The 14,401-nt window shown below is 30.2% G+C and overlaps 1 protein-coding gene across 1 annotated transcript; it reads right to left on the reverse strand.

The window, feature by feature from the left end:
- Nucleotides 1-1,219: 1,219 nt before the first annotated feature.
- Nucleotides 1,220-12,606, reverse strand: LOC132934894 (uncharacterized). The gene is made up of 2 exons (XM_061001298.1): nt 12,192-12,606; nt 1,220-5,392 (listed from the first exon to the last, which is right to left on the reverse strand). The coding sequence occupies exon 2, from the start codon at nt 5,358-5,360 to the stop codon at nt 2,223-2,225; it is 3,138 nt and encodes a 1,045-aa protein (XP_060857281.1). The 5' UTR covers nt 5,361-5,392; nt 12,192-12,606; the 3' UTR covers nt 1,220-2,222.
- Nucleotides 12,607-14,401: the final 1,795 nt, after the last annotated feature.

A 14,401-nucleotide genomic window follows, 5' to 3' on the forward strand; every position in this document is an offset into this window, starting at 1 on the left:
AGTTTTATCGTAATAAACTAACAACATAATAATAGGGACATACAGAAATATACTATATACGTATAAAAAGTTATTGAATTGATCCACTACGTCTTGCGATAGGTATCTATACCGGTGCATTATCTATATTGTCATTGACCATAGTATAATAAAATGGACGTGAAAAGAAGTTTCTTAAGGTACAAAAATTTGTAAACCGAGAATTAAGAAAAAAAAATATCTTGTAATGCAACTTGAATGCTTTAGTGTTTATACATTAAAAAAAAGATAATACCTTGTTAGGTATTTTTTATTTTATTTTATTAAGGAGAACTAAAAATGTACAATCGGTGATTTTACAAATAATGTTCACTTGATATTGATTTAAGATAATATGAAATTTCGTTCTTTAAGTAATAATTTATATAAATCTGGTCAACAAAATTTAAATAAAATAAACATCAATAACAAAAAGATTTTATTTATATATTATTAATTTACTCATTAATATTTTGTTCTTATTTTTAAAAGCATGTTAACAGAATCCAGGCATAAATGCTTATTTTATAGTAAATATTTCAAAAATGTTTAAAGCAAATAAATCCGAGCCCTAGTAATTAAAATTATGAGGACATTAAAATTACTAAGAACGTTTTCATCTAATTTCATGAATCATGAATCATGATGAAACCATAATTTGATTTCTCATTTTATTTACGATCTTGTTATACCTACATAATATAATAGATTATATTAGCGATAATAATAATATTGTTCATAAAAAAATTTAAACAATTGCGCATCATGCTTGAATAACGATAACTCTAATTAATATTAACTGTAAAACATAATAACGATATTATTATTTTTGATTATAAAATTGAACTAGTTTAATGTATAATTTTGATTATCAAGCCAATGACCTAGCTGTCAAGGCAGTACCTAAAAAACAATTTTTGATTATCTGATTTAAAAACCCATTACCATTATTAATGGGTGCTTTTAAAATATAGGTAACTTAACTGAACTATGATAAATAAGTTAAAACAATTAGGTTATATTTATGAAACTTAGGTATATAAATATAATATATATATGTATATATATACGCTATAAACTATATAAGCTAAAGAGTGATTCTTATCATACGTGACAAGGGATATTTCTGTAAAGCTGAAAGTATTATAATTTTTTTTTTGGAAACTTAAACAACAATAACATTTAATATTTTGTTAAAAATTCCTATATTTTACAACTTATCATAAACTAAAACAATGACAACACTATATAATACTGAAAGGTTAAAAATAAAGTTTATGATTTTAAGTTGTTTTTTAGAAGTTAAAATGCATTTGTTTGTAATAAAAGGGGCTTACAATTTTGGTAAGTATGAAGTTTTAAATTTGAGTTATTAATTTCCAAGAACTCGCTCGCTTATAGTTTTCTATAGAACATAAAAATTACTTTTAAACGTCAATGTTTTAAAAACAAAATCAATCAAAATTAAATTGAATTCACAATTATGAAAATAATTAGTTTAAAACGATCAAAAAATAAAATTAAGTGATATAATCTATAATAAATTGTGCTGATAGTTGACGGCTGTTGTTTGAAAAATATTATATAGGTATACACGAACAGGTAATATATAATTTTCATTGTATGGTAAAGTTTTTACTTGTGTATGTGAAAGTTTCCAAAACGAAAATATTTTAATTGCATTCATTTACAAAAGTATCTATCATAGTTTATAATAAATACAAACATTTGTATAATTAGTGAATCACCCTGTGTTTATAATATAATAGTGCATATTATTTTACTCACTGAAGAGTTAAAAATCTAAATTTAGATATTATTATTTTTTAGAACTTTGATCACCATATTATTACATAATATGTTTTAATTAAGCTTAAATCTTTGAATTTGGTGTATATGGATTCCCGAAGTAGTTTTTACGAATTGGAATGTAAACAAAACTACCAACGTTATATTATGACATAATATTTTATTCAAGGCTAAATTAGGAACTTTAGTATTATCAATATCACCAAATTTCATTCCAGCACCCATAAAATATGTAGTTCAGTCTTATTTTAATTCTGTGAATGTATATTATAATATTATACTATACCATACAAACTATAATATTATTTAATATGTTTAATTTAGTTAGCTCAATCGTATGCTATGAGCTATAAAATATATTAAATTCACACATATAACCTTAAAAATGCAAACAATTATGTTGGGGTTAGCTTGAAGAAAACATTAACAGTTGACGTTAACTTTTCCTTGACTGGTAAGTAGACTAGAGACGAATGAAACGAATCACTGCGACCACTCAGCTCCTTCTTGACCGACGGAGATACTGAACAGTTTTCGAGGAAAAACGACTGCATTATAAACGGCTCGTGATTTGATTCAGGAATACGGTGGTTTTTTCCTATAGACGACGATACATTTTCTGTTTGACGAGGCTTAATCGATGTTCCATGTTTGTCGGTGAATACGTCATTTCCGTTATTGTCCAACGACTTGTCTGTTGACAAATCTTCATTGACGTTGAGTGTTACGTGCGTGTTATCGGGTGAATGTGAAATAGCGTACGGAACGGGTGAATTCCCAGCATCGGAGTTGAAATGACAATGTGTAAAATGATTTTCCAACTGTGTCTTGTTTTGAAACGCCACGCTGCAGGTGGGACATGTTAACGGCATGTCCTTCGTGGTTTTATTATCAGTGAGATGAAATTTTTCATGTACGAAAAGAAACGACAAAATAGACGTGGTGAACGAACAGTATGAACAACGATACTGTTTCATCTCATCGCATATTATATTTTTTTCCTCGACTGGATTTTGTTTAGGACTTTCAGTTGCTTTTAAGCTCGCGTTCAACTCGCTGGTAGATTGCACATTTTGTTTTTCTTCTTCCATATGATTCTGTATGTGCTTCCATTGGGTTTTTCCCTCAGAACCATGATCGTTCAATAAATGAGCACTCAACCACTTCGAACTTCTGAATCGTCTAAGACATATATTGCACACTTCGGTATAGTGCTTGTAATATCTATGACCATTATCAGGTTCATCAGACAGTTGTCCATTCTCAGTCATCGAATCCGTCCAATATTTTTGGCAAGATCCATTTTCAACAATACCATGCGAGTTCTGTTTGTGTACTCGTAGAAAATATTTACTGCAAAGTTCTTTGTTACATATATCACATACTACTCCTCCAATATGATTACCATTTTGAATCGATATACCGTGCATCCGTTGCATATGAGTTTTCATGAAATACTTATTACACAATTCTTTGTTACATATTTTGCAAAAACTACTTAACATGGTCTGCTTTCTTTCACCCAAGTCTTTAGTATGATGATTAATGTATTCCTCGGTTTCTGCGGAATTTTTACTACTAGCCGACGCCCTACATATTTCTTTGATGTTACACTCACCTTGCTCAACATGTTCTTTTAACAATGCATCAGAATTAAATATTTGATGGCATTCATGACACGAGTGTTCAATACGTACATTCTCATTAGACTCTAAAGTTTCATTCATTAGTTCATGAACGATGTTTTCATGTTCATTGAAAATATGCGCTTTTAATGATCCATTAATTTTCATGTTGCATACATAACATGTTGACATATTCTCTAACGAATTTCCATTAAATTTAAAAAACAAATTGTGTAATGTAAGTAACTTGCTTTTGCTCATCAATTCAATTTTAGATTCATCTGTTTCAATATTTTTATCAATTTTATTTTCATTTTCAACAATTGTTATGGTAGCTGGAAGGTAATTATTTAAGATGTTAATTTTTTTCCCATTATTATTGTTCGTCGAAATACCATTAACACTATTATTTGTCATCAAGTTAATGGGGGTGTTAGTATTAGTCTTAAATTCAGTGGGCTGCTGATTCATACCTTTAGCGTTCACTTTTGAAAAATCAATTTGAATAACTGCCTTTTCATTATGTGTATTTATTATATGACTTAAATTACTTGTTAGTTCACTACTATGACGTTCGTTTACATTACACAGTTTATTATTTAATTTATTGATGTAGGTCACATTTCGCTCATCATCTGTATCCTCAACTTTTATGTTATTATGTGGGGTTTCAACTGTAGTATATTTCATCACAAGTTCTTCTTCATTATCCACTGATGGTTGAGTGTCTTTTAAGAATAATTTTTCATGTGTTTTTGAAATTTCAGATATGGATTTGTTGGCATAAAGAGAAGGTGATACTGATTCAACATCTTTATCACATGAATCGGTGACTCCAAAATCTAAAAATTCATTTTTTATCTCTACATTTGTTTTAAAGTTCAAAGGGACATCATCATTTATCTTGTAGTCTCCATCGTCGGTTATTCCATGAATTTTAGCTTTATGTCTCCTAACAAAATATTTGTTACAAAATTCTTTCTGGCATATACTGCAAAACGCCCGTGTTTGATTATTAAATATATTTTTTGATACATATGTGTTTGAATTTACCGATGACTGAGAAAACAATACAGGACTTTTAAACAATGACGATGTTGAAGCGCCAATATAATTATCATTAATGTTTGATGAAAAATCGCAAGTCGTAGGTAATGTTGATATTTTAATTCTATCCAACTGATCTAAACTGGAACTGTTTGAATGGCTGTCACTGAAAACACCATGCTTATTAGCCTTGTGCGTTTTTAAAAAATATTTGTTACAAAATTCTTTGTTACATTGATCGCAAAAAGCTTCTGGATTGAATATTTGAATAGAAGTCGGCCCAACATTTGTGGCTGAGGTGCATGGTTGGTGTTTAGAAAAAGACATCATACAAGTTGAAGATTCAATCGAATAGTTGTCTTTCTTATCGATATATGGCATTTCTTTCATAAATGTTTGATAAGAAGAACTTAAGTTATTGGAGATTTCAGTAAATGAGTCATTTTTCAGTTGTACGTCGTTAGAAAAGTGCATTTCTTGTACTTCATTTGGTGAAAGTTTTTGGTTTTCAGATATAGTCAGATTCAGTGGTAAAGAAGCCGAATGATATTGGGGACAAGTTAATTTTAAATCTGTCTCTTCTTTACTGTTATTCAGTTCGGTTTTATTTCTGTTACAAAATAATATTGTTCTGTCGCTTCCATTTTTGGCATTTTCTTCATTGGAAGATATCCTTGTAGGATTTGATTGTTTACGTCGTTTTTTTGTATTATCTCTTAGATCTTGGTTTGTTGCAATGCGTTTAGTTCCTATTTTTACATCTATAGTATAGTTTGTCTTACCTGATATTGATTTTAATAATATATCAGTCCAATTCAAAGGAAAATCCATTTTATTATCTGCTTTACCGATTGTCTGCATATCAGTATTTCTTTGTTAATATCGAAGATAAACTATAACACAAAAACAAATATATTTTTTATTAATTATTGAATAGTGTTGAATTAATTCACAAAACATGGTAACACAATTATGTTGTAAGACTTAACTTAGCAGTGTTTTACACTATTTATTTAAGTAGACAAATTTACTAGGAAAACTACTCGATTATTTAGATTTTAGCCTTTAACCACAAAAAGCAATCAACATTAAAATATTATATTTTTATAATAAACATAACAACGTATAAATTATTTAAACTATTTGTAAATTGTGTATTCATAGATTGTACATAATATTATACGAATATATTATATTATATGGTTTTCTTCAATACGTATAGTCAAAATATATAAAAAAATCGTATGATTTTTGCAAGAACCTTAAATTTGAAAAAAATCCATGCATTTTACAGTAAATTGAGTTTTATTTTTTTTTTTAATTCGATGGTTGTTCAACTTTTTAAAATGCATATAGCTATAATTTATAAAATACTAGCTGTCCCACCTTATGTTGCCCGTGCCAAAGATTTGTATTTTTTATAAATATATTTGTAAAAATATGTATATTCTATATTTTTTAAAATTATAATAATAATATAATATGTTACCAATGGCAACCATTTAATACCAGACTTATGTATAACCAGACTTCACCCATAAAAAAATATAAAATATAGCACTATATATACGTAGGTGTATCATGGTATTGGTGTAGCTACTTCAGTCTATGGACAAAATTGGGTCAGTGTACCTCGCCTTGTTATCTAATTTGACCAAAATTTAATATTCGCCTGTGGTGGAATGGATATAGCACTTGGTATAAATTGAATGTGGTTCAAACATCAAACAACTCACTAAACTTTCTCTATATCTCCGAAAACAACTTGGAATTTTCACAAAATCAGTTAAGTAGTTTTTGAGTACTAACATAAGCTACAAACATACAATGCGAAGATTTGATGCATACTTTTACCTCAGGAGCCATTGGTAACCATTTATATACCTTCAAAAAATGTTAATTTCTACTAATAATTTATCTTATTACTATTATAATCTGTAAACTGTAACCAATAGTATTTAGCAACCATTTAATACCTGACTTATGTATAACAAAAAAAAATTTTTCGATTTCCAACGTAAATCTCAAAATTCTCGTGTGAGCACCTCTCCGGGTTGTACCTGCTGGGTCCAATCGTAAATCTAAAGCATCCAGGGACTCACTCAAACACGCACAAAAAATATCATTAAAATCCAGCCGTTTAGGAGGAGTTCAGTGACATACACACGGACAGAAGAAATATATATATATATAAAGATAATGGGCTACTGTTGCGTTTGACTTGTTATTTATAGTATATTAAAATATTTATTTTTTATTATTCAAATATTATCTACATTTTTAAATGCATAAATGTGTCAAATATTTTTGTAGTAACAATTAGTCTCATGCTACATCATTCGTGAAAACAAAACTTTCCGAAGTGAAGGTGATAAATATATTTACTGGAACCAAATACCGAAACTTGCTCATACGCTTACATTTATTACACATACTTTTAGTCAATGAGAGTCAATCATATGTTTTCCTTATATTAATGAACACTTTTTATAATAAATACATTTTGCCCTTAAAAATATACATAACGTCGGCCCAAGTGGCAAAGGGCGTAACTCTATTTTTTGGATTTCGGGATTATTGGCGATTAAATTAAGAAAAAAAACCGCATCGTTTGATCAAGTCGTAACTGAAATTGTATAATTTTATCCTCCATGAAATTTATAGTTAGAAATCATCGTATCTCCGATGTAATGATCTTAAGACCCCAGAAAAAGTCGTATCTCCATATTATAATTGTAAAAAGATGGATATACGCCCTTTGTAAACCCTTTGTGAATTATGGAATTACGCCGATGAAATGTTTTTTCTTCTCCTGAAAAATTTGTAATTTTGGACATACGCCCTTTGCGACTTAGGCTGACGATAAGCTATCTAACCTAACTCCATCTATAGGAGCGTATATCTTCGAACATATATTATATATATATATGACACTATGACAGTTATTGTAACTTTGATTAAACTTAAACGTTTTTAATCTGAACTGTATAATAATCAATTTTTAGGAAAACGGATGTGGTTATGTTAATATTTTATATGGGGTTACATTTTGCAATAAACTAATGGTATTACAAATTTGAAATTAATTAGGTAGGTAGGTACAAAGATGAAGTGATATGGTATAGTTAAATTTATAGTTATTCACGTAACGCATTTTACACTACTTAAAAACTGGAAATACAAGAATATTTTAAAATGTTGATTTCTTTGAATTATAAATCAAACAATGATAGTTGAGAATTCCATGATTTTTAATGCATAAATTGCCTACTACAACTGCCTATGTCTACGGAAAAAAAATATTTATATTTTGTTATTCTTGATATTGTAAAATGTCAGTTCTTCAAAGATAAATTTACTCTGAATAAAAAAAACCATACCGTATGGTATTGTATACTAATACTATAAATTATGCACCATATTATTAAGGATATGTCGGGGGATATGTTAACATTGTTAAATCTTGGGTAGACATAGTATGCATAATATTATGTAAACATAATACAAAAATATAAATAATTACCAAAAAAAACTATTTTGTTTTTATTTATTATTATTTAATTTTTTATTTCTATATTTATTTTCATAATATAGAATACGGAGCGATACTTTTCATACAAATAAAACAATATTGGATGGAATTATAGATAAAAGTAAAATCTTAAGGAAATAATGTTTAATAAGTGATCATTTTGATTTTTCAAATGCAAGATGTATATTTTCTATTGATGCTGGATATCAGGTTCTAAACCACATCATTAGCAATTTCCAGAGTAATTTTCTATAAGCACATAGAATTGGCGCACTTTAAAGCCGTTTATAAAGGACAAAATAGAAATAAACTTGATGTTATCCGTTTTATAAAATAAATATATGGTGTACTAAAAATAATTGATAAATGTAAGGAACTAACTATGTGATAACTATTCATTTTTGTTACAATCCATATTTTTTTCCTATTAGTATAATGAATAATTCATAGTTATTATGATTATTTATAATATTAACATTACTTCTATTTGGTCTACTCTATAAAAATATTAAAACTGACACCTATAGTGATGCTTAAATATGTATAAACAAATTTTTATTGATATACATAAAAACAATTAAAATTAATCAATTACATCTGTGCGATACTGTCATGTGTCATGTATCTTATATTCTTATATTATAATTAATTAATTAATTATAATTAATATAGGTTTAAACAGTTCCTTAAATTTTTTTTTGTGGCATCACTGACGACCGCAGGATCACGACAAAGGATGTAAAATGTTGGGCTTAACTTTCATCTAATAATTTCTTTCTTAAGTCAGCGGTATACGAAATTTAATTAAAACTATTTACCAAGAAATTGAAAGAACACTCAAATAAATAATAAAAGCAATTATAAAATAACAATTATTATAATTTTAATTGTACCAGAAAAAATTTAGAAATTTTAAAAATCAAAATCAAAATTGAATTTGCTCTGTTTGTACCTATAATATAATATAATGTATAATAGCAAGCTATTCAACATTTAAAATACATTTGAAATATACTACTGCATACTGTAGCTACTAAAATGTATAATTATTTCATGTTTGTATACAAATAAATAAATAAGAACGTTCAATTTGTGTACAAAATCAGTACGATTGTAGTTGAAGGAGCATTAATTAATGTAAACATATGTGTTTATACCTACCAACCTAGTTGTAACGTACTATATACCGCGGAGTGAGAAACGGTTTACGCCGTTACGCGTAATAAACGTTATTGGTTCCTTGTAATCATTGAACTTTGTAAGATACATTGTTTAAACATATAATGCTGATATAGAATTAAATATTCAATCGAAAATATTAAAATAAATGAATCACATATCACTACATCAGTATTTACACAATTAGCTACTAATAATAAATTATGTGAGTGCAAATAATAGTAATTGGTGTTTAAAGCATTTTAAACTCAAGGATATCATACATTAGTATAATTAAAAATATATATATATTATTTTTTATTTCAGTGTAAATGTTTAAAACTCACCTTTATGATTTAAAAAAAAAATTATAAATTTATCAATAAATCAAAAATTGGATTATTTTGAATTCAATGAATTAGGTGCACGGCATGAGGGCTTAGCCTTTTGAAAACATTTCAAGCCCCTCAATAAACGTGGTCATCTATAATGTAAATATCAGCTTGTAATAATATGTGCACAGCATTTTAGGTACGACATCACATTATTATACCAAGGCGATTTAAACTTTTGAACGTATAATAGGCTTTGTAGAGAATCTTTGTTTAGGCAAAATAAATACATAACTTAACTTGGTTCATAAAATATATAATTTTCTAACACCCATCAATTTAAAAATAGTTTCCCTATAACATGGTATAAAATAAGTATCTTATTACCTATTAATGACTAGTATATTAATTATAGTATGATACGCAGTGGCGTCACGAATATTAGTTTATATTTAAGGGGAAAAATTGAAACTACCCACCCTCACCTCAAAATAAAATCTGCTTGTATACAATATTTTTTTATTATAAAATAATTATTGCTATTATTTTACAATATTAATAAATATTAATGTAATCTACAACTTCCAATAGGTAATATAAATAATCTATACATATTGGTACAATATAATATTAACTTTCTAGTTCCCTTATACATATAACAATATTATACAGAATGCGTTAGGTTACCTATGTGCCGACTGCTGGAGTAAATTAGTAAAATATTAAAATATAATACAAATTATAATAGCATTACATAATTAATCATCCACCCAAGTACCCAACTAATATTGTTTCACTTGTTTGTAAGTTGTAACGTAAAAAATATGATCGTAACGCCACACATACAATTTATACAGATTATGTTTAGTACATTCATCGTTTACTGGAGTAATCAATATTGAATAACCCAAATAACCTATAGGAGTAATCTGGGGGGGGGAGAGGGGCAACTGCCCCCTAAGATATTTAATTGACACGGTAATAAAGTATTTTTACCTTACAGATTTTTAGTTTTACCACCGACTGCCCCCACTCCCCCCAAAAAAGTTTACTCCAGATTTCGACTATGAAATAACCAATGTATAAAGCCATTAATTATAATAAAATTTAAATTGGTCTACATCAAAAAAATATAAAATACAATTTAAATGGTTTAGTCAACAAAAAATTTAAAGTAAATACTCGACTTCAAAACTATTGAATCCAGTTTGTATTATTTAAGGAATATACATTGTTCCTAGATACTCAAACACTTGAAATAAAATAAAACAAAATGTATATTAATTATTTCACAAAATACATAAATTAATTAATACATATTTTATTCTTGTTTACTTGACTACATTCGATTAACTGATTGCGAGTACAACCGATGTAACTAAACAGTTATTATAGGATAATAGTACATAATATTATTTTGCTTATAATTATTTGAAAATGTTTAGCTATTTTATTTATAAATACTAAGGTAGGTAAAATTAATAATTTAACTATTAATCACGGGAAGGATAATATTAAGTAAAGAGCCTATTAATCTGACTATGTGAATATCTTTTTTCAATAATATTCAAAAAGTATTAAATAAACATAAAAAAATAATAATATGCAGCCAACCAATAAATGAATAAAATGTGCAAAATAGTTTTCAAAAAATATATTTTAAACAAAACAACTATCAAAAGTAATTAGCTTTGGTAGAAATCCACTGTCACATTGAGACTGAAGAATTGCTCATTATAACAATACTATACTTTATAACTAAAAATGTATTAATTACCAGTCAATTACACAGTGTTCAACCATGCCTATTTGTAAAGTAAAATAGCTCCTATAGAGCGATGTGTAAAATATACTACATACTTATAAAAGGTTTCTTTTAATAATTCGTGTGGAAAAAAATCACATTTAGTATATCATCTACTATTAACTTAATAAAATATATATTTTTAATACATTTTATGAAAGTATGAATGAATAATAGTTAATATTAGAATACAATATTTATTTGTGGTTAACAAAAAAAAAATTGCGCAGGAAAAACATGAAAAAAAATTTCTAAAAGAAAAATTTTATATGAGAATAATTCAATTTTGTAACTTAATTATAAACACGTGACACAATAAAAAAAACGCAATAGGTAACTATAGATATTTAAAAATACGACAAATAATAAATGAGACACGAGAAACGTAGGTACACGTCTTTTATACTACCTACTTACCATTACCCACATTGTATTGTTATTATCATATTGTATATAAGTATATAGCTATATAAGTAATATTATTGTGCACTGAAGTCAGACACACGTGTCTGCCGCCAGAGTGACGCGACGGTGCGTGTGCGTGTGTTTAACGAACTTTTGAAAGTGCACGTTTTCGCTACACACTTATACTTTTACTCTACACTATTATATATTATGTATTATACAATTAATTTAACAAATATAAAAAAAAAATTTCGAAGAATCGCGAACCATTTGCATTTCCCAAGACGTCGACACGTGCAGTAGGTAATCAAATTTAAAAGTTCCGCATATTTGAAGAAAATAAATTAACAGCAATAGGTATACAATGTGACATGAAATGGAGAGTTTGAAAAAAATCAAATGCTTATACTTTAATGTGCTAAGTAACAAATATTATGTATATTTTTGGGGTGTTTACTTACTGGACATTACGGCAGCAGTGACGTGACAATCGAAAAAGTTAAGAGATGATTGGCCACGACTGTGGTGCAGGCGACTGCGACGTTGACGACGGTGGAATTCGTATTGGTGCATGTCTTCGTTCATATTATTTTACGCAAAATATTCGACAAAAAAAATGTTTTTGAAAATCACGATCTCATCATTAGGTACCTCGATAGGTGTCAGACACGCGTCACCGTGGTTGACGAAATTATTGCGCACGTGTTAGTTTTATCATGTCCACGGTTCGCGTGATTTATGTGGTAAATAATGTAATATAAGTGTAATAACAATAAAAAAAAATTTCAAAAAAATTTTAACAGAGTGATTTGTTTAAATAATTATTATTATTGTTGCGCCAGTGCAAGTGCAACGACGGCGATGATGATTATATCGTTCGCCACCACGTCAACGTTCCGCCGACGGTGGCACACACGTATCGACTGGACGCGACGCGTCGCGCGCGTCGGTGGTGAATCATAAAATAATAATAATAATAATAGTAATAGTAATAGTAATAGTAATAATAATAATAATAATAATAATAATATTATATACGATGCGCGCTCGAGGGCAGTCGTCGCCGCCGCCGTCGTCGGGGTGCCGCGGTTGAAGGCGATGGTGGTGCGGCGGCGGTGGTGGTGCCTCCGTTAGCCGCGGGGTTGTGACGGGCGGTGTTATTGGCGGCGGCGGTGGCAGTGATGACAACGCAGTGGCGACTTTGGCGGCGGCGGACGGCCGACGGACGACGACGTCTCCGCGTCCGTATCGGCGGCGCGCCGTACCACCGTACCGCACGCACGCACACACACACACAGACGTGCGCAACTATTACTATTATTATATTACGGAGACGCGCGCGCGGTTGAGCCCAATTACGTATGGTACGCGTGTGTCGTATATATAGTAACACGGTCGCGTCGTATGACAGTGTGCTCGCGAATTTTATACTATAATGCTGTTATGGACAAGGGGAGAAAAAACCTAAAACTAGGGAAAAGTAAAAAAAAAAAATGAAAAAAAAACTGGGGGAGAAAAATGGGGAAAAATCCGGAGAAAAAAATAAATAGCACCGCCGTCGAAACGGAATATTATCGATTGACGCGCGGCGCGTGACGTCACGCGCGTGAAAAGCGCCGCGCGGACCATGGCGCGCGTCACGCGATGACATTGGCCGGCCGTCGTTCGTAGATCTGTTCGTAGATCTTTATATACCGTGGTATACACGGTCGGCGGTGGGTCGTCGTGACGTGCAGGTGGGTAGAAGATGGTCATGTGTGGGACAGGTGCTGGTGGTGTGTGTTTGTGAGTCTGATGAGAGGGTGGGGTGGAAGTACGCCGCGATACGAAATTCAATTTCAGATAGTCGATATAATAATAATATGTTATTATATACATTATTATTATATTTGGCGTCGTTCGAGTTTATATCGTATATTATATAAAAATATGTATTATAGGTGGGGTGTGAGTGTGCGGCGTGCGGATAAGTTGCGCAGCGTGGACGGTATTTGTCACCCCGCAGCCGACTCTTTTTTTTTTACTTTATACACGATATACACACACGACTCGGTGTGCGCTTTGTGCGTGTGTGTGGAATACCGCCCAGTTTTATGTTATTAAGATTATTGGTCGAGCGGCGAGGGGTCGACGTCGTAGTCGTCGTCGTCGTCGTCGTCGTCGTGGTTCAGATGGAGGTGGCAGTGGGGGTTGTTAGGTGCGGGCGACGGAGGGGTAGATGCAGCGTCGGCGATCGTAGTCGCGTAGACCGTAGTCGCCGCCGCCCTCGACAACGGATGGACGAGGGGGAGACGGCGAGCGGACGACCGTTCCCGCCGTTGCATTTTTACGGTCCCTTGTTTTTAGTGACCGAGGGAAACGAAAATATGAATCTCCCCCGCTCGCGCGCGACCGTTTCGCCGATGTTTCGTGTATTGTATATTATATATATACATGCAGTTTTTCAAAATATTTCCGTTTTTATTGATTTTTTTTTCCCATTATTTTTATATTTTTTTTCATTTTTTTTATGTCCTCGTCTGTCGCCGCGTTTCTGGCGCATCTCCCCCTCCCACCGGTGACTACGATTTATAAGCTTTTATTCTATTATAATACAAGTAGTAATAATACTATTGATTATTATTATAAACAATATGGTATTACTTATATTATAATAATTATTATATATTAA

This window comes from Metopolophium dirhodum, chromosome 1, assembly GCF_019925205.1.
Source record: "Metopolophium dirhodum isolate CAU chromosome 1, ASM1992520v1, whole genome shotgun sequence".
Classification (NCBI taxonomy): domain Eukaryota; kingdom Metazoa; phylum Arthropoda; class Insecta; order Hemiptera; family Aphididae; genus Metopolophium; species Metopolophium dirhodum.

What these genes read in the sequence shown, in the direction of transcription:
- LOC132934894 (XM_061001298.1), bottom strand. Translation starts at nt 5,360, where the DNA reads ATGCAGACAATCGGTAAAGCAGATAATAAAATGGATTTTCCTTTGAAT.